Consider the following 27,962-nt stretch of genomic DNA (forward strand, 5'->3'; position numbering starts at 1 on the left):
GGAGGGCTGAAACCATAATTGCACAGGGTTCAAGAAGTCCTGACCTAATGGACTCTCCATGGCTCAGCAGGTTGGGAAGGAGCAGGGAAGGAGAACCCCAAAAACTGCCTCACGATGCTATTATTCTTTGCTACTCCTGCTGCAGTGAGAGCATTTTGGGCCAGGTGGATGCTGATCAACAGCCCCACAGAACAATCTGTGATAAGAATAATTTTATTTTTTCCGTACTTTTTTTTCCCTCTTTTTAAACCAGGATAATAAACATGTTCTTTCCCTTGTGTTCCCAGACTTTGTCTGCCCTGCTCATGTCAGTGGCAAGTTCCTTAAGGCAAGGCTTGTCTTTTGCTATTTGTATGGGCTTTGTGTAGCACCATCTGACCTGAGAGGCACTGCCACACTACAACATTAACAACAGACGCTGAAGCAATGCCTGGTTTCAAAAATAAACACATGAAAAATACATTTATGACCCTTGTGTACAGCAAAGTGCTGCACACAGGCAGACATCCATTAAGTGAAGATTCAATATCACAGAGTGGTCTGGACTCCCTCAACCTCTTTTCTTCTTCCATCACTCACAATACAAACACATTCCAGATCAGAAGTCCTTAGAATTACTTAGAAATATCCTTATTTTATCCATCTATTTTCTATCAGATAGTGAATTATATCTTGCAAGACGTCAACAGGGTTGAAATTCATTTGGGATCATAAATGTCATAGGTTGTCTTAACATTTACTTGAGTATATTTTCTTTTTTTAAAAAAATCTAAATGGAATAAAATTAAGCCCACAGCAGTAGGGAAAGGGATAAAAAACAACCCCCAAACCATGCACACAAAAGCGAGGCACAACAGGGAAAAAATAATGCAGCTGTAACCTCAAGTGGAAACAATTTGATTACCATCAATTCCCTGAAGTAGTGACCAGATAAACACTTGTTTAGTTTATAAGTTCTGACAAGATCACAACCCAAGGTAGTACAGCGGCAAGGGAGTGATTTTTTTTCAATCTATTTATTGAAACTGCTGAGAAAATAATAAAGACGGAAATCAAAATCCTTGTCTTCTGTGTAGCTACAAAATATTACAGTTGGCAGACAAGGCAAACTCCCTGGTATCGTTACCAAGATCACAAAGAACCACATGCCTAAAGCAATGGACAGTGAAAAAGTTGCTTAGATTTGAAAATCCAACTTTATTATATTTATAGAATAATTTCCTACCAGATGTCTAAGAACTAATCACATCATCTGGCAAATGCTACATTTGCCCTCCCCCTTTTATTTTTTTGCTCAGTTGTGAGAATTATTTTCATTTTTTAAGTGCAAATTTAACCTCCATTTTGCAGGAGCAAAAAGATTGTTACAGGAAAGGATGAATTAAGTAGACAAGGAGTTATTGCTATTAAACTTTCTCCTAGTGCCTAAACATAGAAATTCTAGCCAGATAAACTGCTTATGCAAAATCTCTTTATCAGTTCTTAAAATGATGAAGTCTGGAGCTGCAGCAGCTTTTGTCCACAGTTTCAGAAGACTTTTTTCATATTGCTCAGTCACAGAAAACCTATAGATTTTTGCCCCCTTTACTCCTATTTCATTCCTGGTTCCAGGAATTTTGCAGGTTGCCTGTGTTATCAACATCTCAGCTGGAGCTATCAGTCCACCCTTAAAAAAACCTGCATTGAAACAATCACTCCATGTGGGGATCAGAAGTTGGACTTCCTCTCCAGCTGGGAAAATTCAACAATGGGCTCCAGTCAGGGAGCAATGTGGCCCCAATCCAAATGGAAGATGCACTCACACATGGACTGGACTAAATGATGAGATGCACAAATGCATTCTGCATTCTGGGCTGAATGAGAAAGGTAAATTCTTCTCACAAATATTTGCAGCAGGTGAAATCAAGAATTTGCCTTAGTACATGAAGACATAAACTCTTCTGAGACCATTCCCTTTGACAGTCAAAATTAACACAAAGTCTTATTCAAATATATCAAGTCAAAGAGACCACATAATTTAGAAATTTCCAGCATTAGCCTTTCCAAATTCTGATGAGTCCTTTCTTTTTTTCATTACACTGAGCCTTCAAGGACTAAGGTATTACATGCTATTAAATCTCTCAGCCATGTCATCTCATTTGCTTGGTACACTCTGCTGAAAAATAATGGACCCCTTGATAAAGATCACAAACACTATTTCAGGTCAGTCATGAGGGTTTTGCAGCTAAGAGGAAAATAAATTAACAGAAAGTAAATTTAACTTTAGCCAAGTCATGACTGCAGTTTCTGTATAATATCATCTATCATCCCCTCCTCTCTTTGCTCACTTGGCTGAACAGAAATCTAAACTAACCTATTTATTTACCCAGTCCTGACTCGAAATATTGAAAGCCCAAAGTGCTGGTTCAACCACAGTTTGGATGGGGTGAAGTAGATGAGTTCCTGGTCATAACAGTAATCAGCTTTTAAAAAATAATGATCAGTATGTCAAGCTGCATTTGTCATAAAAATACGTATTTTTGACATGTTCTTTTGAAAAAAATCCTTTTGCTTTCAAAATCCTTTTCTTCAGTTCAAGCAACATTTGAAATTCTCAGTCCTCTCCAGCTTCCATCAGGCTGTCAAAATGAGAAGCATTTACCCCTGAAAATTCTTAGTTCAGTATGAAATATTGAAAAGGTGATGTGGGGCCAAGCTGGTGACCTACATTTCAACGTTCCTGAAGTAACAATACAGAGGGGAAACAGTGGACAGCAGGAAGAGACCAAAGTTATTAGATGAAAGGAATAAACAAGAAAAATTAGAAAGAGAGAGGTACATACTTGGCAAGCCAGATAGGCAACAGAAAAGGAGTGAAAATGGAGTAAGCAGAAGTGGAAAGCCAAAAAGCAGGAAGTATGCAGGGAATGTCCTGGGAATAAAATGTTCTGGGAGTAAGGGCAAAACTGTACATCATATTGAAGGTCTCTGCAACTGGCTGGAATTTTGGTCATTGTGAATTCAATGACCAAAATCTAAACATAAAATAAAAGTAAGGGATTTAGCCTCATATAGCCCTTGCAGATTATTTCTATTTCAGTAAATGTTGTGGCACTGCAGCTACACAAGTAAGCTGGCATGATTTCCTTCTCCAGACTCCACTGAGCTGATAGATGCTGCAGCTTCAAATAATTACTTTAGTGTGCTTTATGGGGATGATTTTTCCCATGATACAAGAGGCTGTAAACCAAATCTCTGTAATACTTTCCTATGTAGTCTTAGGAACTGCTTGGGAGCTTCATTTTGGGAATTTATTAAATCACTGATTTGAAGACTAATTTTCATGAGAAACATAAGTAACTTGGCTGTTATGTATTTCCCCTCTTCATTCTGTGAAATATTACACGTATTATCACAGTGTTTCTTAGACCACTAAGGGTATGAATTTTAAGGCTGATGTATGTATCTCTGGTTTTGAAAGCTGGAATTATGAAATTCCATACAAAATTGGTTATTAATTAAAGAAATAGAGAGAAGTTATAGATATTCACAGGCTGCATTTTCTAGCTCCTTCCATTTAAAACAGCTGCAGCATTCTGCAACAAACCAGGAAGCCAGTTTTGTATTCTGTGTTGCTAATTAGTTATTATCTTTTATAGCTTTAATCAATGAACTGCTAAAGCTAAGCTAGAGCAGTGTCCTCTGCTGTTATTTGTAAATTAACCTTTAACAGTCTCAAAGAAACAGCACTTTCAGCCCCTGCACATTCTTTGCAGTGACTGCTTGATGAGTCTTAATCACACCCTTTTCCTGTAGATGAGGAAGGTCATTTGAAGAAGAATAGAAACTCACTGACATTTAGGGAGAAATTGTCCTCCACTTACAGCCACAGTGTAAAGCTATATAACATGAAATATGCTGTAACTTAGATCTCATCACTCTCTGAGATATTTTCTTGGCCTCTTTCTCTTTAAACTGGATTTTTAGAAGACTAATTCAGAGGCCAAGAGCTTTGTGACAGTACTGTGGGACCCTGTAAAGCTTCTGCTGTAATGCCTGCCTGGTTTCAAGAGCAGTGTCCTAATGTTTTCTTCAAACTGCTTTGTTCAGCTTCTCTCCATCCTCCACTGAGGAAGGAAAAAAAAGAGGAAGAGCAGCAAAAATCTGTCATGCTCATAATATCTGTCATAATATCTCAACAGTGAGAGACAACAACCCCCCAAAAATACTCTTCATTCCTTCTGTGCTGATGTTACAGGGACTCACAGATGCAGACAATGTCAAATGGTTCTTCCATGAAAAGAACAACTAACTGCATTGCAGCTTTCTGTCACACTCAGGACAATCTATTACCCAACCCCAGTGTGCCAATTTTCTTTCCAGTGACCTATGCTCAGTAGTCACTTAAAAATCGACACAGTGCCATTCCCAATGCTATTTGCCTCCTGTAGACCTTCTAGCATCTCTTCCAAAGGTTTCTCTCTACCAGATCCTCTGTGGCTCACCTTTCTATACACAATTTTTCCTGGTGTCCCCTTTCATGCCCTTAGGTTTCTCTCCTCCTTACACTATCATCCCATATCTCATCTGGGCTCTTCTCACACTGATATATCGGAACTCAGTATCTCTTTCAGATACAATATTGTTATTCAAGTTGGATTTACTTGCTTGACATCCAAATTAGTCTGTGAAACACAGAACTGGGAATGCCACAACTAACAGCAGATAATCATAATTCTTAATTATATTTCTTTCCCTATCAAATGTACCCATTCCTGTACATTTTTCTTAAAATCCACACAAGAACCCCTCTCCTTTCTTCACAGTTTTCCCACAGTCATTCTGTTCACAACACCCTACCCCAAACCAGCAGTAAAAAACTCACTAGCAAGACTGACTTTACCTTTCAAACTGTTTTGCTTATTTGACATATTTACAGTTGCTTCACATTTAATTTTCAGAATTCATCACTTATTCTACATCTCATGCCACATCAATAGACCTGGTCTGCATCCCAGCTGATTGCAGCAGGAAACTATCCTCTGATACCAATATAAAACTATTCCAGAGAGACTGTAGCTCCCAGCATAAGCTCAGGGCAGTCTAGGAGTAATGGGCAAGGAATACCCCTAGCTAGCAGGGCACATGTGAGAAGGTCACAGTTAGGCAGGAAGTAGGGAACAGCAGGAAAAACTACATAAAACCAGGAAAGCTGTGAGCCACATGAACTTCAGAGATCACATGCTGAAAGAGTCAGACTTGGGGTGATGGGATGCAAAGAGCTTTGTACATCTTTGTATAAAGGGACCTTAAATATCATCTTGTTCCACCCCCTGCCATGGGACATCTTCCACCATCCCAGGTTGCTCCAAGCCCTGCCCAGCCTGGCCTTGAACACTTCCCTGAAAGGGCTGGGGCAGCCACAGCTTCTCTGGGCCACCTGTGCCAGGGTCTCACCCCCCTCACAGGAAGGAATTTCTTCCTGCAGTGCTCCCAGTCAGTCCATGATGATCTGTCTGCTGCCCTCCCATCCTGGGGAGAGCCCAGGCACTGCAGGATCTGTTAAAATAATTGCACTGCATCCAGCTCTGGGCCCCCAGCACAGGAAGGATATAGACCTGTTGGAGCTTTAAAAAACAGGGCTACCACCTCTCCTGCCCAGGTACTTCCCTGAGGAAATAGAAAGGAATACCAGATATATTTAGAAGAATGTTACCACTGCAAAATCAGAAGTACAAAATTAGTGTGTTTTAGGGTGGCATTTGCCTAGGCAATCTTAATTCAGTCCCTTGTGCATATTTGTAAAGGGTAGACACTGAAATACTAATTTCCTGAAAATCCATGGGCTATTTGACATGGACTTCAGAGATGCCAGTATTTCACCCACAGCTCCACCCACACACTTAAAAATTTCAGATGCAGATTTTATCATGAGACCCTTTCATCTTTTACAGAGTTATCTGAATGGGAGTATTTTATTTTCCCCTCTCTACACAGGGTGTGTGGCCCAGTGCTTTACTTGCTACAATCATATAAAGACTACATTGAATACAGGGTTTGAAATTTCTCATGACTGTTTTTCATCACAAATCCTTATTGTTCTCCTGAGTCTTACATGTGCTATGAAAGCATCTTTAGGCTGTTTTTGTGAAGCATTTACATTACACCAGTTCTGTTTTGTAGATTGGAACCAGCAGCGCAGAGATTTGTCTAATGCCTACTGACTCTAAGCTCTGAATTATTCATAGGTCTGACTTATTCAGAAATCTTCAGTGTTTTATGTCTGGAGCAAAATTTCTGTTCATCTTAGTTTCTGTTATGAGCTCCCACCATTTTTACCAATCAAGCTCCATTTATCCTGTAGTAGTTATCAGAAAAACAGAGTTCACTCAGATTTGTGGTCACCTATAGTTGGACAGAACTGCCAAAACTGTCAAAGGACATAGAGCAGAAACCAGAAATCTGAACTTCCCTGAACTCACTATATAGCATGTGGGGACTAACAAGATGCTCCAGAGAGCTAAACTCAATGCCAGAGGGAGTTTGGGCTTTCTTGTCCCACCTTGCATGGAGTTTCCTGACTGCAAACCTACAATCTGTGGGACTGGTGCATAAAAAGATGCAAACACAATTAAAAAATGCCACATCCAGATTCACTGTCCCTTGCATGGATGAAATATGCTATAAAGTCAACAGGAATGCTGCCAGTCAAATAAGGACCAGGTTTTGCTTGGGCAACACATATTTGCTGAAAAACGTATGATGATGTTCAAGTTCAGCTATATATTAGGAAATAACTTGAGAAGTCAACTTTAACACTTGACTTCTTATTACAGTACAGGCCTTGAACTTAAACCAGAAAAAAAAAAGCACTGAAAGAAGTATCTGTGGGAAACTATAGGCAGGATCCTAAACCAGTGGGAGTAATTTGCTGCACAGGTGATGTATTGAGGCTACAAAAGCTAACACAACCATTAATCCTAAGATTTCTCCATCAAACACCTATTTGCTATTAAGGATCAGGGATATCTCTAGCTTTTGGTTACAATGAGAGGAGAAGAATGTTATCTGAAACCCACTGCAAAAAAAAAAAAAAAAAGGTCTAATTAATGTAATATCAGGGTCACTAATCCCTTGGGAGTGGACAAAGACAAAACAAAATAATCTTCTTTGTGCAGGAATGCATTCATTGCACAAGTGCCTCACTGCCCAGCCATGGAAGGAAGCAGCAGTAAGAGCCAAGGGTTACTGCTGCTCAAACAAAGAGATGTTCAGGTTCCCAAAGTAAGTTTAAAATGATAAAACTCAAAACAGAATAGCAAACAGGACTCCAGCTAAAGGAACAGGGCTCTGGGACCTAAATGTCAATGGACCTCCTCAGATGACAGAACCATCCTACCTTTGCACTTAGATTCAGCTGCTTGGAAATTGGCAGCAGCAGCAAGCAAACATCTGGGACAATGTTTGTATCCGTATTGAACTTGGTATCAGGCAATACACTGAGTGCTCAGTCAAGGATGATTAGTGCAGCTAAAAGCCTGAGGGAACCCCTTGCAAAGGTTAGAGTGTACTCGTGGTGACATTTTCAAATGCAAGCTCAACAGTCACACACCCTTCATATTCTGCAAAGGCTGCAACAGAAGGAAGGGCACACAAGCCCCAGGAGATCATAGCCCAAGGACCCATTATATATTAAATTCATTTCCAAATCTGTTCCTGTAAGCAACCCTTCTGCAACATCAGTGTAGGTTTTGCTGGGCACCGTTAATTTGTGGATGTTGTAACTGTGATTAGAAATGCTCAAGTTGTTCCTCAGTGCTTTATCCAGGTGAAATTCCCATTTAAGTACAAAGAAAGGTTCACACCAAAAAAAGATGAAACAAAGTAACTATCATTTCTGCTGGAGACCCCACTTCCAAGCATTTGAGCTGCCTCTGTAACATGAGCATCAATAAGTTTACAGTTTAGTTTGGACATGATTGAAAACAGTAACTGACTGCTTCTCTGTGTCTCTTTATTATTTCTGCTCCAAAATCAAAAGTGAGGATATGTTTTTTGTCTGCACTGCAAAACATACAGGCGATTTTTTTTCTAAATTCCATGAGAACCTTCTGCCAGTTCTTACTGACTGCTGTGAAGCCATCAGTCAGTGACAGAGTAAATGAAGCTACATCCTAAACCATGCTTTTTGTAATTTATTTTGACAAATAAATAACATTTTCATTTCCATCATAGTGTATTAGCGAATGAAAACAGCTAGCAAAAAAATTAGGTCTGATTTCACCACAGAAAAGTAAAATGAGAAGAGACATTCAAAGAGACTTACTGGCTTTGTAAAAATAACAAAAGGAAAACTGATAAGCTCCTACCCCAGTTTTACTGTTCTTTTGAAATGGAGGGCAAATCAGCTCTAGAATACACACACCTGAATACACACATCAGAACTGAACCATTATTCCATTATTCCATTACACAAACCAGTAACCTCCAAAAGCAGGGTGAAAGCTGGGATCAAGGACTCTTATCTCCAGTGCTCATCTGAGACTGAGTAAAGAAAAAGATGTATTTTATGCTTTATTGTTCCACTCTATTCAGATTTCACGGATTAATTTACAAGAGCTTTATATCCACATCACAGAATATTCTGAGTTGGAAAGGACCCACAAGGATCATCAAGTCCAGCTCTTAACTGAATAGCTCATATCTCATAGAGAGGTTGAACCCACAGCATTGGGGTTATTAGCACCATGTTCTGACCAGCTGAGCTCATCTGAGGGTCTTCACTCAGAGACTAAATAGAGGAAAAATTAAGCAGAAGCATTGGGAGATCTACTGCAGTTAACGTTAGTTCTTCACAAATATTGTGGATTTTCACATCCTTACCTCCTGTAGCACTGGAGACTGTTGGCCACTGCTGATCAGGCCCTGCTGGTCCTCCACGCAGGACTCCTGCCTCCTCCATATGCACAGCACTGGATAAGCAAATATCACAGTTGGATTATACAGTTCCCTTCTGCCCTGGACTTCACAGCATTTCCCCTTCCTGCTACTCTTCAAAGTTCATAACTATTTATCACTGTGCAACTACTCCTACAGTATTTCCTGATGTTGGCAGCATGAGAAGCAACTGTTTTGACTTGCAAAAATACCTTTTACTATTTACTAAAACCCAGTTGTGGCATAACTTCTAAAACAAACTCCTCTGCAGGACACTTTGTTCTCATTGACTAGGAGTCACTAAGGAAGTTACACATCTTTTCTATAAGGATGTAGCAACATTAAGCAAATGATTGAAAAGTTGAAGAAGTTAGTTCTGAGTTTCTGTCACTATGATATTTTAACAGATCCCACCTTCCTGGGTTACTGCATTCTTCTCATGAGCAATTCAGGGTGAGAAATACATTTTCTCAAATGCAAAAGCGAATACAGCAAATTTCACAGTGTCACATCATGAGCACTGAGCATTGAAAGCACCAATTTGCACCTTACATAGAAGGAAAAGAAAAAAAATCTGCTATTTTTAATACAAAAGTAAGCATATTATTTATATGCAGTTCCTTAAGAGAACCAGGATTCCATGACTGTGTCCCTGTCTCTGCTTTCACACTTCCAGCTGAACTTAGTGGGCAGTTTCAACCAAATGTGGCAGATGTCAAGGATAGCAAATCCTACAAGTTTTATGAAAAATCAGCATTTTATGAAATTCATCAGCTGGGCAGGGCACTCAGGCTCAGAACCTGAGATTTCAGGTAAGGATGGGGCTGCTGATGTGAGAGCAGAAAAATGTACAATTTCCCAGAAAGGTTCTATTGGCTCCCCTCCTTGTGGGATGAATTGTTTTAAATAAGTTCTTACTTTTGATTAATTGTTCAAGTAGCTTCAGACAAGATCTTGAACTTTGTATAGAAAGGAATGTGGTTCCACAAGAGCATGCCTGACTCAGGACCAGCAGATAAGGTGCTCAGGTAGGCAGAATTCCTTCTTCAGGATCCTGCTCCTAGACTGTTCATTGATTTTGCAGTTATGGATTACAAAATAAATTAAAAGTCACAGCAGGAATATAAAAGAAAGAAAACAGCTTGCCCAATAGGCCACAAAGTCAAGCTTGCTCTGCCTTCCTTTGCTTTTGGTCCTTGAGGTTTAGATTCCTTTTTACACAGAATCTCAAAGTCAGTTGGGAGTCACTCTGTGTCACACCCACAGGAAGCACAGTGTGACTCTGAATTTAGGACTTCACCCTTATGAAGACTTTTCAGCCCTGTGGATAATGGATAAAGGTACAGTACCACTGCAGCAACAATTTTGAGAAACTCATACCATCCTGTGCTTTGTGATGCCACTAGGAATGACTGCAGCCTATAACTGCAGCTAAACCTGTAAGGGAATCTTATTAATCACATCAGATTACACCTGAATATAGAACCAGTTTTCTAATCTGCTCAGGAGAGCAAAAATACCATTTGATTTAGGCTCTGCAGAAAAAATTTTGGTATAATTCTCTTTTTCCAAGCGTACTGAGCAGAAAATTATAGCAGAGACTGCTTGTGATATTAGGCAGTGGATTTTCAAAGATGTCTAAAGAGATTTGGACAAAAGCCTCACTTTACCTTCTTTGAAAATCCATCTCATATCTTCAAAAAGTCCTTTCAACTGTACTAATCTTCTTGATTGCACCATGTGGTTAATAAACCTGCTGCAGGAACAGCTACTTTTATGGTAATGAGAAAAAGAAGATGGAAATGCAGACTGCCTACTGAAACATCAACACTGGTGATTGCAGGGAGATTTAAAATAAACAAAAGGTATGTAATGACAATTAAATGATTCAATAATTGGAACTATTATGCCTTGACTGTCAGTGGATACAAAAGCAGAGTGTAAAAAGGAAGAAAAGCTCAGCTCTACAGCAGGGCAATAACAGCATAAGATGCAAGTCAGACTGAATCTGCAGTGCTTGGAGATTGGAAGTGACAGCAGCAGAACTCAGGTGCTTTCCATATCAGCATAGATATCATCAGTCTAAGGCATCAGAGGAACCAAACTTTGTCCCTTTCACAGAGGAAAAGGACAGCATTCCCCTTCCCTGGAGAAACACCAGACATACCTTTGCATTCCTGCCCTCAGGGACGCAGAGTAGCGCCAGTCCGGATTGGGGTGTTTTGGCTGTGGAAACAAAAGCCCAGGACAACACTGTTAGTGCCAATAAAATAGGATAAAAATCATATGCACCTGGCTAATTTTGTCAGAAAAATCTATATGGATCTACTCATTTTTTGTGAATTGCCAAATCTTCCTACAAACCTAAAGAAACTTGCAAATGGGCACACAGGGAGTGTCTCTGTGATAAACTTGTCTGCATGCCAAGGCCTTTGGCTAGAGATGATCTCTGTGGAGCAACGTTTAATGCTGCAAACTGGTGGAAAGTTATTTCTTACATTCAGCAACATTTTGGGCATAGGATAAAAACCCAACACCATAAATCCAGAGAGTATGTTGTCTGTTTACCTGATAAGGTGAGGAAACTCGAATTCATCAGTGAATAGGTTCTGCATGAGGTGTGTAAATGTAGCTCCCTGTGAGGGGGACTTGTGGGGCAGTGAGGGTTCTGCTGGAATTCAGTGTACTGCAGAGGACTGCAATGGATGGTAGCAGATTTGCAGACTGCAGCAAGTCTTTCATTAAGGACAGACATGTTCATAATACCAAAACCTATTAGATTCTCCATATTCATGAGAGGGCATTAGAGGTAGAAGGGGAAAATAGCCAGCAATACCTTTTGACCAACAAACCTCAGCATATGCTGATGTGCTGCAGCATGACTTGCTAAATAAGGAGATAATTAAGAAATCCTCTGTTGATCAAAAATTGCTCCAGAAAATAGTTTTTGCATTGTCAGGGGACTGCCACTATAATTTTCAACTACAGCCAGTGAGTGCAAGCTCAGGTCCCTTAAAACTAAGCCCTAAGGACATACCAAGGTTATTCCTCAAGATACAAGAAACATTATTCTGTAGGTGATAGTGTAGTGAGTGCTTAAGTTCAGGCACTGGAATTCAAAGACAGAACTTACATCCAAAAATGTAATGGACTACATTCATTCCTGATGTGTCTTGCACAGTGCCAAACACACAAATAATAAATGACAGTAATGGTTTAATTCTCTTCAAATTATTGGAGGCAGATCAGAAATGAATTTGACCCCATTACTTGAAAGAGAAAAAGAAAGTGTTGAATGTTCTGAATAATTTAAAGCCAACTCTGTCTCTCCTCCTGAGGTTTGGAGTATGCTTTTCCCTGGATCAATAGGTTTTATTCAAACAAAAATGGAGCAATTACAACTTACAGTATTGCTCTATCACCATACTTCCCAGGTCCAGCATCACTCAAGACTGAGATGCTCTTGGATGATGCACATGCAAGTATTCTTTAGGGTTTGAGTTACACCAAAGGGAGGAGGCTGCTATTTGCAACCACACATTAAACATCTGTGCTAGCAATTTCCTTCCCATTTAGCCCCTGTTCTCTGTCATGCTCAGGTTCTGCTGAGTTTAGCAGAAAGTGGTTTGACAAGAAGCTTATTATGCATGGTTCTAGTCTTTTCTGATTAATTCCATTTTGGCCTCAGTCCCAGGGACGTCAAAGCAACCCTAAAGTCAACCACATAGTAACAGTCAATGAAAGAGGATAGAGAACAACACACCCTGATCAGATGCTCTCCTGAGCTTGCCTTTCTTGACTATGAAGGGTGCTGACACTAGAAGATTTGGCTTTTCTTCTGCTGGTTTTTTTTTTTTTATTGCAGGGGAACTGGTGGACGGGAGGAAAGCCCCTTTGTTTTATTTTGCAGTTTGAGAGGTGCAGGTTACTAACTTGTACAGGCAATGTGGGGAGGAGGAACCTCATCACAGTCCCAGTAAAGACACAGACAAAGTGAGATAACCTCAAAGCACTGAAAAAATCTGACACAAGTTGGGTAGGAGTGAGAAAAGAGGAAAACGACCATTCACTAACAGTATATAGATTTTTGGGTTTCAGATGAGAGCTTTCCAACTCTTGGCTAGAAGACAAAAATCTATGTTCTCTTTGCAATGGGACATCAGATCTTAAATGGGTGATGAGGGCAGGAGAAACTCATCAGTTAGAAATTCATCATTTATTCACTTCATATACATGGACCAAGACTCCTTGTGTCAATATATGAAAAATAGAAATTAGGAAACTGGTATTTTCAAGGGTTACTATCCAAAAGCACCTTGTGGCTAATCCCAAACAGTTTTCACTTTGCTATGACTCTTTAGGTAGGGGTGTAGTGCTAGGAGTTTAGGGAGAAGTAGAAGAAGGAAGGAGGGGACAGGATGAGAAAAACATACTCTGGAGGTGGAAAGTTCTATTGCCACAGTTGACTGTCAAGGGTGTGGGTATTAAAAAAATCAGTATCCATGACTTCTTTTTAAAGTCCTTACAGGAAGAACAAGAGCATGAGGCAGCTGGGCAGCAGTCTGCCTTTGTGCAGATCCATTCTCACCCAGTTTTGCCATGTGCTTGCTGCTTGACTGGGTGGTTTCAGAGCTCAGCAAGAGGCACATTTGTCCCACCCTTGTGTTACCACAGGTCAGTGTCCTGCAACTGACAAAATCAGTGAAATTTCTGTTTTGTCAGCATGACTGGTTTCTCCTTTTGTTCTGCTACAGACTGTAATTCTTTCAGTTTCTCTGGCCATAAGAGAAAATTGTTTCAATACATCTCCAAATGAGACTGGACTATCAAAGCAAAAAGCATGACCAGTACTAGAAGTCCTGCACAGTAGAAGAAGCAAACCCATTCAGTAATATCTTTCCCCAGCTCAGATGCAGTAGTCTTACCTCTTAGAAATTCTCAAGGAATTCACATTCTACACGCTTGGGTTGGTTTATATCTCTGGCTATGAACAGTCCACCTTTACCAGACCACTCCCTGAGCCCTGCCACAGGGCCAAGTGCTGTCCCAGGGCACAAGTCACTGTGCCACGACACAATGGGGCCCAGCTCAAAGCAGAGCTGAGTCCCCAAACACTCCTAGGGGATAGGCAGCTGCACAGTAACTCCCAACGGGCTCTGCAAAGCCCCATCACAGACTGTGACCCATCAGAGATGTGCAGCTGGGTCATAAACCAACACCACCAGGACAAGGCACAGCTGACCAGGAAGTGTGCAGAGTGCAGAGAGGAAGCACAGAGAGGAATACTGGCTCTGAAGTGGTCCAGATGCTTCTCAGTCGAATATCCCCACACTCTGTCCCACAATGCTGATGAAGACAGTACTGTTCCTTTTACCTCCCCAGCTCACAGCTCATTACAAGACCCTGTTTATCACAATCCAGCACATTCTACTAGGTTCAAGGCAGAGATTTTTGGAGGTCATGCAGCAAGTCCAGCAGTCCTGTCAGGAGGTGAAATAAATCCCATGATCCAGCAGAAAAGTAATCAACCATTCCCTTTTTCTCCCATCAGCTGCTTTTTCTGATTCCGTTACAGCACACATCATCATAGTGTGAGATGAGTCAAAATCTACCCAGCTGCCTACAGAATTGGTTGTCACTGCACCAGGTGAACACCTCATGCCACCAGTTTGCTCCTGCTGGCTCTTCCAGGCACCAGGGTTACATTCTGCCAACCACATAACCACAAGCATTAATGTTATTAGTCTTAAACAACCAGCCCTATGGGGAAGGTCTGATAAGCAAAATGAAGGTAGAACCACCTGAGGACCAAAAAAGCTCATGTAAAATGTCACACAGTTGTTTTCTGTGTTAATTGAAGAATCATTTCACTGGTTTATTGATAATAAATTTAGTTGAAAATATACTGTTACAAACATTTCCCTCAGTTCTCTTTTTTAGTTAATACTGCAATGCAGTAAGAATTTGTACCTATGGTAGAAGGAAGTTTTAACTTTTTAAAATATTTTCCTGACCCCATATTCAATGGATCAATGCAAACACTGCCTTTCACTTCAGTGCTTGCTATAATAAAATCTGCTTGAGGTAGAGACGTGAGAATCAAATATTTACAAGCAGTTACCAGATGCTGAGACTCCTGAAAACATCCCACTCTATTCTGATTTCCACACAAATGCACAACAGAATGACATGAGGTATATTTATCAAATGCAGCTGCTTTGAAGCCATAATAAAAGCCTTTTAGAACCTCTGACCTCATAAGGCTCTGCTTATTTTCCAGTGACACAGTGCTGACAGGTGTGAGGAAACAGAGTTTCTATTCCTGCTTTCCTTCTGTAAATGTTTAGAATTAACTTGATGTGGAGAACAAACTATTTCACTATGTGTTTATCATTCAAGAAATCAAAAAAGAAACTGGAAACAGGTGTAATTCAAAAGCCCAAAGTCTGGGAATGCTCATTTGCATTCCTAACTCTGAGAAAGCTGAGGTGAAGGGAACAGACAAATGCATCTGTAAAGTACATTTAATGAGTTCCAAGAGAAGGAAAACACCTCTGCTTAATCTTGGATGCAAATTTCTGCTGGCACAGCAGAAACCTCCAACCAAGCGCCTGACTGCCCTGGAGCACAGAGCAGTGTCCCTGCTTAGCCGAGCAGGTTCAGCCACTGCCATTAAACAAAAGAACAAACATTTATAGTTAACCTTTTCAATGTCAGTACGGCTGCAGAATCTCTTAAAGGCTTAAGTTCTTGAACTGAGATTGTAAGATATTGCACCATTAATACCTTTAAATCCTCTGAGAGAAATCTCTTGGACAGACTGCTACAAACAATGCTGGGGGTTTACTAGGTTTAGACACTTCAAAACATGCTTGCATTTAAAGCAGTATCAAAATGTGCTCAACTCAAACGTTGCTTTCTTTTTTACATGTGTTTAGCAAGCTGGTTTTGAAGTTAAAAATACAAAGAGCCAGAAGCAGAGCAAACAGCTTTAAAACTCCAGTGAATCTCTGGGTCTTACCATCATCAATGTGCAGGTTTTTTCACTTTCTTTAAAAGTGTCCATAGAGCAACACACTCGATTTCTGAACATCACAGGAAACATCATATTTTGTCAGCCTCATGTGTCACCACACAAAAAAAGGGTACAAGGTACAATGTGTAATATAAAGTTGTATCAAGTATCCAGACTGCTCAGTCCTCATTAGGAATGTGCCAGGCTGTGTTCTGGGACAGAAAACTCCCAGTAAAACACTTTGGTTTGATTGTTATTTCCTGAGTTGAAGGAAAAAGGCTGTCATGAGATGCAAGACATAAGAAATGAGCTTAACTGCACAGGCTGTTAGAAGAAGATGAAAAGACAAAGCAAGGACCAGACATTACCCAGACATCATTCAGCATCTTCACAGGAACATGAGGAAACAGACTCCAGGCTACAGCACTGAAATCCTTCCAGAAAATGAGAGATCATCACTGCAGCAGTGCCCAGCAACTAAATCACATCCTCACACACAACCTTTTCATAGTGTGTGCACCCCTCTTTGGAAAGACAGGAATCCAGGCTTCCCATAACCTCACAAAGTAGCAGAAATGAAGCCACAGTATTTTTTTATCCCTCTATTTTGCCTACATTGCCTGCCTGGTCCCCCTGCAGTAGTTATCTGATGAGAGAGCAATATCCATTAACCCCACATTGCTACCCTTATCACCAGCCTCCTGACAGCAATAACTGCCTCTAAGGTTTTCTGTGCAGCTGAATTAGTACATTTCCTCTTTTACAAAACACCCTTGGTCTGAGTCACACTTATAAACCTGTAAAGGAGGTAAGCAGGTAAGCAGGGTGAACACAGAAGCAGAGGCTATCTTGCAGAAACGAGCTTCCATTCCACCATCACAACACCAGCAGTAAGAAAGGAATAGTCATACAGGAATCAGAGCTTCACCAGGTAGAAAAAAATCCCTACCTTACCTTATTGCACTGATTTTCACTTCTACTGTATCATTCTAATGACCCAATTAAGTCTGTCACAACTTAGTGTAATTATTAGCATCTTTGACCTTACCAGCAAATATGAAAAAACAAAGACCTTATTTCCCCAAATGTTCCCAAGATTAACGCCAAATAACTTTGAAATGTTTTTCCTCTCACTGTGTAAACAACATATTTTAAAACACTAGCCACTGTGAAACCCTAGGTATGATTATATGTTCATAGAAAACCCATTCACCTGGCCCCATCCTCATCACTGAACAACTGGTAGAAGATTCTTTTCCAAAAACAGGGGAAGAAAAAAAAAGGACCTGTTCACATTATCCAAAAACCACACAGATCAGAGGCTGACTTTGTAAATTGGTGCAAGGACAACACTGCCTGTTGCTATGCCTGACAAGCGAAGGCACAGGCTCTTAAAGGCTGATTCAAAGTTCATTTTATCTAAAATGAGAAACACAGTTCTCTGAAAATCTAATAATACAAAGATCATTATCCTTAAAATGTAGAATTCAGTGTTGCTAAGCAATTGATGGCATCTTCAGTGCAAACACTGAGCTTGAAATAGGAGAGAGACCTGAATTTTAGTATGTAATTAGCTAGGAACCAGTAATTAGTGAATGCCATTACATTTACCCATTTCCTCATGTGCACATGGCATTGATACATCTCCATAAAATGTTCTACCACAGGATGGGTCAAGAAGCAGGTTAAGAGACATAAGAAAAAAACTTGTGATGAGTAGAACTTGTCAGAACTTCACCTCTCTTTAAATCATACAGAACTAGTTGAATAACTGATTCCCCTTTTAGATCATCACTTCACACAGGCAGCATTCATCAGTTTGTTCTATACATCTCTCTGCTTTTGTACTCCAAGTTTGGGCTGGCTTTGCTGCCACTGCCTGATCTGCACAGGCAAACAAAACTTGCTAATTCATTGCATTTAATGGAGTGAGTCTCACAATGTGATAGAAATCTGTTAAACTGATTTCCTGCTGGTCTTGCATCCCAAGCGAAGCCATTTTCAGTTATTGCTTTTCTTCTTGCACACCTCCCCACCCCAAAAACCAGATATATAGTGTGTATTTCACTCTGATTCTTCAGCATATATGCTTATAGAGCATGTCTCCTATTCCCTCCTGTAGCAAACACATCCCAGACATTGTATTACAGTCAGAAAAATTTTAAGGTACAAAAACTGCACAGAAAGGGAAAAAGTACTTCCCCATACCCTGCCACTGTGATTTACGGAAAAAAAAATGCATTAATTTAAAATCAATTAATGTTGATGCTCTAAAATACTCTAAAAGCATTTTTACGGAAGACTTGCTGCACCTTAAGATATGGGAATCTTAGCTTGACTAAAAAACAGTTGCAAAAGATGCTAACGTGTTCATATGTGAAAAAGTATAAAGAAGTAAATAATTGAGTTCTATTTCTGTGGCAAGAATACACAAGTCAGGCTCCTTTCTATTCCACCAGTTATTTACCTAATTTTGCCATGCCTGGGGCATAACACACATTAATGCACAAACTGATCTTATGCCTGCCACGATTATGGGATACAAACAACACACAGTGATTGCAATATTTTCCTGTTGTGCACCAGAATTAGTCTCTCCTGTGAGTGCTTCTGAGTTCAGTCCCAACAAGTGTAAAAAGGAATGGCACAGATCATGCAAACCACACACCAACTGCAGGCTTCCTGCACACTAGTATAAAGCAACCATTAATTCTTCACTGTGGGAAAATATTGCAAAGGTTAATACACAGCTGGTCAAACCATAGGTATTAAACAATTTTTAACGGCAACCCAGCAGGTTTGAAGTTGTTACTCTGTAACTTAATGATGGTAACTTGCTGTAATTCTCTGCAAAGGTGTCACTGGGCTGTCACAGGCCAGAAAGCATAAAATGCAGCACTGGGTACAACAAACATTATCAAAGGAGGGATTGCAGTTTTCAGACAACTAAAAGATGCTCACATTAGTAAGATCATTGCAATAATATGCTTTGATAAGTTCAACAGATTAACTTAGGTATGAAGACAGCAAAGCACCAAACATCCATAACTGCCATAAAGTAACCTTTTGATTTCAAGGCTAATCACTGATTTTTTTTTTTTCTCCTGCAATATGAGTTTTACCATCAAAACTGTCAGACTAGATGTGTCATTCCCTAGCATTCTGTAGCAGCAAGCAATTTTAGACCTGAAAGAGAACAGGGAAAGAATGCAATATTCAGTACAGCACATGCTGCAAAAATGAATCTCTAACAACAGATGCACGTACTGAACTTACCAACTGGACCCTGAAAGTCTCAGTATTTACCTAGAAACAAAATGCATGGCATAGATTAGATTCATTACAACCAAGTTTCATAGCTGAGTGTCAGAAAGCCCCACAGGGAATATGCTTCATCTCAGTTTTCCAACTGGAACCTCTGTTTGAGTACAGATTTGCTCAGAGCGCTGTGCAGACCATTCATCAATGCAGCCTCACCTCATTAGGAGTAATGGAGTCATTTCTAAGTATGATCAGGTTTTGTGCACTCTGCCCACTTTGTCCTGTCAGATGCCTCTCAGCCACCACTGCAGAGGGACCCGTAGTTCCTGTTGGGCCACAGGTATTGTAAAACATGAAAGTGTCACTTCCTGATCCTGCAGTCAGGCATGCTTTATAGCAGTAGGTCTTAGTGAGAGACCCATTGCCCCTCACTTCAATGAAATGGGGCTGTACTTTTAAACCTGGGGGCAATCTAGCATCAATGTTGTTGTTGGCCTGCTTGTACATTTCAGCAGGGCTCCGTTCTCTGACCGTACAGCACCCTGCACAGCAGGAGCTCCCATACAGACTGTATCTGTAGCACTTGATTATAGTAAGCCCAATGATTGTGAAAAGGAAAACGAAGGAGATGGCGCTCAAAGCGATAATGAGATAAAGAGTGACCTCTGAGTAATTGCTTGGACTTTTAAAGTGTCTTCTTCTATCGGGGATGATTTTGGAAACTCTGTCCACCACAGCAACAGTGATGGCTACTGATGAGGACATCGATGGCTCTCCATTGTCTCTCACCTCCACTGTCAGGTTGAAAGTAGGTGTGCTGTCCTCCCCCAGTTTGCGAGTAGTCCTAATCTCCCCAGTATGGAGCTCTATCCTGAATAAACCTGGATCTGAGGTTTGCACCAGGTAGAAGAACAACCAGGCATTTTGTCCTGAGTCCCCATCAATGGCTATAATTTTGGTTACCAAATATCCAGCATATGCCGAGCGTGGGATCATCTCCAGGGCTGCTGAAGTGTTGGTTGAGGTAGGATACAGAATCTGTGGAGCATGGTCATTCTCATCCACCACGTAGATGTAGACAGTGACAGTGCTGCTCAGTGGTGGGGTCCCAGCATCCTGAGCCTGAACAATCACCTGGAACTCCCTTAGTGTCTCATAGTCAAAGGACCTGACAGCATACATGTTGCCACTATCGGATTTAATGGAGACATAGGAAGCAACTGGTAGCCCTTCAATCTCTCCATCTAGGAGAGAATAGGACACATAGGCATTTTCGGCGACATCTGGGTCGGTGGCTTTAATAGTGCACAGGAAGGCTCCAAGGGGGTTGTTCTCAGGGATGTAAACCGAGTACACAGGTTCCTCGAAGCGTGGAGGATTGTCATTGATGTCGGAGATCTCCACATGGATCACCTTCTGGGAGGACAGAGGGGGGCTCCCAGAATCAGTAGCAGTAACTGTGATATTGTAGGCTGCTGCTTTCTCGTGGTCCAGTTTGCCATGGGTGACCAAGGTGTAGGAGTTCTTGAAGGAGTTGAGAGCGAAGGGGAGGCCGGGGGGAATGCGCAGGCTCACCTGCCTGTTCAGCCCTGAGTCCTGGTCAGTGACACTCATCAGGGCCACCACAGTTCCTGACCTTGCATCCTCTGGCACTGGGCTGTACAGGGAGGTCAGCTCCACTTCAGGAACATTATCATTAACATCCACAATGTTGACCAGCACCTTGCAGTGCCCAGCCAAAGAGACAGGGCCCTGATCAGTGGCTTGTACATAGATCTCATAGGAGGATGCCTCCTCATAGTCCAAAGTGCCATTAACCCGCACCTCCCCTGAATGTGGGTCCACGCTAAAGAGCTGTCTCACCTTCTGTGGGGTGTAGCTGCCAAAGGAGTAGATCACATCCCCGTTAGAGCCCTCATCAGGGTCTGAGGCATTCAGTTTGACCACTAGTGTGCCAGGCAGGGAGTTCTCCAAAAGGCTCACGGTGTAGGTGGAGCGGTCAAAGGCAGGTGGGTTGTCATTGGTATCCACAACTCTCACGGAGATCTGGGCTGTACCAGACTTGGGGGGATCCCCACCATCCACAGCAGTCAGCACCAGCTGCTGCAGGGCACTCTGCTCCCGGTCCAGTGGCTGCTGCAGCACTAGCTCCAGGAGTTTGCTGCCACTCTGGAAGCCTTTAAGGTCCAGGGCAAAGTGGCGATTGGGGCTGAGCAGATAGTTCTGCACAGAGTTGGTGCCCACATCAGGGTCCTGGACACTCTCAATGTGGAAACGGGCCCCGGGCACGGCAGACTCACTGATCTCCAGCCGGTAATCCTGGCGGGGGAACCGCGGCGCGTTGTCATTGATGTCCAGCACCTCCACCTCCACGTTGTGCACCTCAATGGGCTGCTCGATGACCAACTCCAGGCTGAGGAAGCAGGACGGGCTCAGCTCGCAGAGTGCCTCGCGGTCCATGCGCTCCCGCACCAGCAGCGTCCCGCGGCCCAGCTCCAACTCCAGGTACTGCCGGCCGCTGCCCGAGGTGATCCGCGCTCCCCTCGCCGCCAGCCGCCGCGGATCCACGCCCAGGTCGCTCGCCACGCTGCCCACGAGGGCGCCGTGCGGCAGCTCCTCCCGCACCGAGTAGCGGAGCTGCCCGCCCGCCGCCCGCCCGGCGCACAGCCCCAGCAGCAGCAGCGGGCCCAGCACCGCCGCCCCGCCGCGGCTCCGCCGAGCAGCCGCCGCCATGGCCGGGGCGGGGGGGTGCGTGCGGGAGCAGCCGGAGCCCGGAGCCGCCGAGCCCGGCCCCGGCCCGGCCTCACTCCCCGCCGCCGCCCGGCCGCCTCATGCAAGCGGCGAGCGGCAGCCGCCGGCCGCCTCCGGCCCCGCCGCCGCCCGCTCCATGCTCGCCGGCTGCGCGAAGCGGCGCCTTCCACCTCTCTCCCTCCGGCGGCTCTCAGGAGGATGAGGAGGAGGAGGAAGGAGGAGGGACCGGGACTTGCCGGATCCGCTTTCTCCTGCTCCAGCTGCTGCGCGGGAGGAGGCGGGGGTGGACGCTAAGCCGCGGCTGGCGCCGGTTCAGCACCTGGGCCGGGAACAGCGGCACGGCGGGCACCGCCCCCGCGCCCCGCCCGGAGCCCGCGCTGCCGCCCCGCCGCGCCCCCGCGCCCACGTGTTGCGGCCCCGCCGAGCTCCGGGACCCTCGGCGCCGGTGGCCGCGGGCTCCGGCCGCCCAGCCTGGAGGGGCGCGGCTCCTGTGCCGTCCCCGCCGCTCCTCGTCTCCGCCCTGGCTTCGCTGCTGAAGCTTTGGGGGCGCGGGGAGGCGGCTGGGGGAGCTGACAACTGCATTCACTTGTGGACCTGCTGCTGCAGCGCTAAAGTACATCCGCTCGACAGGGTTAAATCAGCGCAGGGCTCCGAAATAAAATGGGCTACCAGCCAGGTCTGGTGCCGTCTGTGCGTTGCTGCAGTGGGTTTGACGACCTCCTTCTTGGAGACCTGCCCCTTTGCTCCTTCGGAGATTCATCCTTGCTGCAGCATCATCCCCCTGCCCAACCTCTATGGGCACCCCTGCGCTGCTTCCACCCACCTCCGCTCGGCTGAGAGAATTCTGCAAGTCACACCCATGAGTTACGAGCATTTAAGGTGAGCTTCAGTTTCTCGTCCAATGCAATACACAGGCTCAAGGTGAGCAGGTGCAGCTGCAGAGAAGATGGAACATGATCTGTTTCCCAGTTCCAGTTTTTTCCTCCTCTACCCTTGTGACAGAGGAGGAAAACGGTCACGAAATTGAACAAACTCAGCAGTGGGGGTGAAGATGCTGCACCTGCAATGAGTTTTACCCCAAAGTCACAAACTGCAAAGACAATAAACTTAAGCTTTCATTCATACACCACCTATGTCACTAAGCTGAGAGACTGAATGAGACAAACCATAGGATATAGTCCTTCAGGTGTGCAACTATGCGGTACCTACTACCCAGTGCAGAAACTGCTTCTCTACTAGTGTTTCTTTCTCTGTTGGTTTTTTTTTTTTCCCCCACAAAGTCTTTTGGCACACCCAAAAAAATCATTTCTGGATTGGGCTGGTCTATCAAGGGGAGGGGGTGACCCCAACATTCAGCTAAAACCTCTCTCATTGCCCTTTGTTGGCCTGGCCAACCCTCACCATGCAGGCTGATTTTTCAGAACACTGTAAGTCTCTAAAGTTTTTACTCTAACATATCTGATGCACAAACCCTGGAGCACAACTGCCCTCATTCTGACTCAGAATCACTGAGAACTATCCCAGTCTATCAGCTTTTACCTGTGGCCACCTCTGCCAGAAGAGACAACATTACCCCATTTTGGCTGATGGTTCCTTTATTCTCAGCCCCTTTTTGTGGCCCAAATATTTGCCCTCATATTTATTCTAATGTGCCCAGTACCCCAGTGTCTGCAATTACGGCTGTCAAACCACCCAACCCGGTTTATATTTTTAAGTAGGATAAATGTTGGTCTGGGCAGACCAACAAGAGCAGATAGAGATGCCAAGTGCCTAGAAAACCTGGAAAATTGCCCATTTCAACCAGTTGTCAGGAGCCAAACACTTAGAAAAAAATTAACTTTAAATTTTTGGCTAGGGACCCACCTTCAAGACCACAGTATTCACAGATTCAGAACAAAATGCCTAGACAGTTTCACCAAAAAAAAAAAAAAGCCAAACGACAGAAAACAACAAAAACCCAACCAACCAAAACAAAAAAGAAAACCCCACCCATCAAAGAACCCAATACCCTGCTGAAAGCAATAAAAAGTTAAGTTATATCAGCAGTAACATACGTGGACTATACAGCCATGAGTCAAACCAACTTGCAGCCACCATGTAAGACAGAAGCCTGAAGTGAGACACCCTCAGTTTTCCAAACAATCACAGAGTGATTTCACCCAGACAGTCCACTGATCATCTCTGCCCCACACCACCAGTTTACACCCACAAAGTCCTGTAATAAACACACAAAACAACAATAAAAGGCCAAAAGCCACAGCAACATTGGCAAGATCTAAGGCTCTGCCTTCCAGAGCCTGCTGATAAAGACTCTCCAGGAAAAGGACAATGCCCATGACCAGGGGGTGGTGGGAAGCTAAAACTCAGCTCTGTAGGCAAAAGCTTTCTAGCCACAAGCTGATTTTACTCTCTGTGAATGAAACACACCAGTCACACATCCAGAGGGGTTTAATACCAGCAAAGAATCTTTCACACTGTTTCTGGACCTCAATGAGTTGCTTTTGATAGACATTCAAGCTCTGCTCTAGTGTATTTCAACAAAGAAGGGCTCCAGAAAACTTCAAATCCTGGCCCACCTCACTATTGACACATTACCTCGGTTCATCTTTCCTCATGCCCTGTCTTTCAGTGGACAACCAAGACTGTACAGCCAAAGTCTTGCAAAACACCACAGAACATAAAACTGAACTGAGATAATACGCACATATTCCATAATATTTTCATTCCCATGAAACATGTCTCTAAAGCTCAAGTTCTTAGAAAATGTTTTTCCTACTTTCAGAGTTGTTAGATCTAGGACTGTCTGGCTTCTTGCCTTTTTTGCAAGTTTTATAGCACCAATGAAATACTACTCTGATAATCATTGTATAAATTAATACTATAGCTTGGCTTATTTACAGTAACACTGTACAAATGTCACAGTCTTTCTCAAAATGCTTGCTTTATGAAGTTTATGCTGACTACACAGTGGATAAGTGTTACTGTGAAATGTGTTCTGTTCTGATTAAATGTTCTCCAAGTCCTTTTAAATCTATATAAAATTCATCAATGGTCACAATAATTTTAGCTATTTCCATCAGCTTCTGTGTTAATGCTGAGTCAGTCCTTCAGGCTATGATTTCTAATTCAGGAAAAACTTCAGTTTGAGGAAACACTTCAGGATCTGGTCTAGTAATATTGATTTTTCTAGTAATATAGAAAAATTGAAACACAGAAAAATGTAATTTCAGTTTCAATTGATTCAAGGCTTAGGGGCTTCCCAGTTCTCTTTTTCCCAGAGTTTTGCTCTGCAGTAATTTCTTGAAATTTCATCTGAGCATTAAAATTTTGAAACACCTTCAAAACTCACTAAAGAAAAATGTACCCATTGAGTTCAGAACAATGCACACAAGCAGGAGAATCAGAATTCATCCCTGCAGCAAAACCAGCGGATGAACCTGATAACCCCTGGAGTGACTGGATCCTGCCTGTATGCAGTGTCTATATACTCAGGCCTCTGGTATTTGCTGACATACAAAAACTGCACCTCTTTAATTAGCTCGGCTAAATTAAATGGTGCAAGTACAAACATACAGGTGGAGCAAAAAAATACTGATTTTATCAAGTCCTACACAAGAAAATCAAGTAAATATCAAGATAGTTATAAATTGATACATATCTATCCCAGCAGCTATAGTAATATAGCTATTTTAATATGGAAAATCCTCACATTTCTCTGCAAGTCTTTCTTGAAACAGTTCTACATATAGATATGCCTGAATTAGTAGCAGCCTGATGCAGTGCTACAGAAATGTGTCTGTGCAGATTTTCCTCTTGGTAATGATACAATTATATACAGATACAGTTCTGTAGGTATTTAGGCCCTTGGAAAGATCATCCATTTCAAATCACACTTACACAAGTAATATTTTTCTATAAAGTTGTAACAAGGATCTCATAAATTTGCTTGGGCAGCAATAAATTTGTGTTCAATTTGCTTCACTGCAGAACACTAGGCAAAGTCCCTCCTCTGGCTTTTTCTGAGTCTCATATAGCAAAAGCAGAGAGAAAGACATATTAGAAACCAGAAAGATGTGAAAGTACAACATGTAAACTGAAGAACTCCAAGGCTCTGACATCTGAAAAGACATTTTACTGCTTTGTAAACAATTTCACCTTCAGTAATTCATTTCCCTTAAACATCAAATTCAGTGACTCAGTGTCATGACGTAGATCCTTTCTAAACTGATGGGAAGACAGCAGCTCCAAGCACTAGACTCCAAATTCCTGCATGTACTTTGCAGCACATAGATTTTCAGTATCAATGAGATTGCTTGAATACTGTATAAACACACACACAATTTCTGCCTACTGTGTGCAAAAATATGGAGACAAGTCCACAAAATCCATAGTTTAGCCATTAACAAACAGATAAATGGTGTATCCTCTAGAAAAAACTAGATTTTCTCTGTGTGCCTGCTTGGTTTTGGTGCCTGCAATTTGTCTGCCTTACTCAGAATTAAATCAAGTCCAGGGAAAGGAACATCCATCAGTCATAGGCCAGATTACATCAACCAAAGTGGAAAACAATGCCAATAAATATTAAGGGAATGTTGAGTTTGTGCAGTTTCTTACAGACAGTTTTTTCCTGTGAGATGGATGACCAGCACCATCTTCTAGTCCTTGGGTACTTATGAGGTCTATGGAAGAAAACATTTCGGTATTTTAAGGAGACACACAACTTCTTCAGTTCAACCCCATCTTTCACTTCATGTTCTTAGGATTCCTGCAATCTTCTGCACCCTGCTTACTGCAGTGAGCTGGCTCTGTCACTGTTCTCTGAAGGAGACTGAACAGGGTTTTTCTGGTGACTTCCCTGCCTCAAGGACTATCAGAGCAGGAAGGTACTGCCTAGAGACATGCCAATATAAAGGCAGGATATCGTTTGCATTCTCTGCATGGAATTTCCTGGGGATGTGGGATTTCCACTTTTCCTAAAAAAACCTGCAAAATGCCTCCCTGAGGTAATATGAACTACTTATTTCTGCACCCAGCTTCTTTGCTCCTATGTCCCAGTCATCTTCCACACTTGAATTACTTGTTGACAAGTCATCTTTTCATTTGGAACCTGCCTCTCCCTTGTTTGAAATAGACAGCTCCAGTGCCAAATTGCTCAGTTGGATTGGCTTTATTCTTTCTTGTCTTTCCTTAAATCCATTTTTCCATTGGTAGGAACCTAACTGGTGAGAATTTCTTTTTGTATCACAAGCATCGGAAGCCAGGCTATTTAAAACATCGCTGTTATGGGAACCAAGGCTGCTAAACAGCCAGAAAAAATCCTGTTTGTATTTAGGTCACAATTTCTTTGCAGCAATGTACTCGCTTGTTCTAGAAAATGTCACGTAAAGAAATTGGGGTTGGGGTATGGAGAGGGATTGGTGTGATAAATTTCAATTGAGATAAAACACAAAGATACACAGAAAAAAATTTCTTTCCTGATCGCCAGAGCACATTAAATTATTTCTCACTTCTAGTCTAAATTTTAAGGATGGATATGTCTGACTCATTCTGCTTGTCTTCTGCTATATTTTTTCTGATGACTTAAAAATGCTTTCGTAATTTATCGCACATAATGTCACACACTGTGCCATTCTAAATGGAAGGACATTAACAGCTTGGACACTAACAAAATAACTTTCACCTTTCTAAAGTCACCACCCAGCCTGTAAGTGTTACTTCTACTGCCAAATATTTTCTTGAAGGTTTTGGTTAGTGAGTTTTCCTTTATCACCACTGTCTCTGTTTAGAGACAGTCTTTATGACTCTTCCACGCAGGCTGTGATCCTTCAGGTCAAGCAATCACCACTAAATTTCAGCTCAGTGAACTGGTCGTGAGACACACTGTAGTCAAACAAGTCTCTTCCCTGTGATTATAATTTAATTTGTTTCTCAGCTCTGGCTACTGCCTTTCTCCATACTTATATTCACATGTCTTGCACAGCCCTCTTTAGAGTTTGAGAAGAACTGGGCTAAGGCTACA

At 42.5% G+C, this 27,962-nt stretch overlaps 1 protein-coding gene across 9 annotated transcripts in view; it reads right to left on the minus strand.

The window, feature by feature from the left end:
* Positions 1–27,962, minus strand: part of LOC146431079 (protocadherin alpha-C1-like) — a 157,125-nt gene that overhangs the window by 26,739 nt on the left and 102,424 nt on the right. For all 9 annotated transcript variants that reach the window (XM_085073320.1, XM_085073318.1, XM_085073321.1 and 6 more), the window contains exons 2-3: positions 11,084–11,142; positions 8,863–8,951 (exon numbers count right to left, since the gene is read on the minus strand). In XM_085073320.1, coding sequence (XP_084929446.1) covers positions 8,863–8,951; positions 11,084–11,142 — 148 coding nt within the window. The remainder of the gene's footprint in view (positions 1–8,862; positions 8,952–11,083; positions 11,143–27,962) is intronic.

Source organism: Lichenostomus cassidix, chromosome 13, assembly GCF_008360975.1.
Source record: "Lichenostomus cassidix isolate B80296 chromosome 13, HeHo_3.0, whole genome shotgun sequence".
Classification (NCBI taxonomy): domain Eukaryota; kingdom Metazoa; phylum Chordata; class Aves; order Passeriformes; family Meliphagidae; genus Lichenostomus; species Lichenostomus cassidix.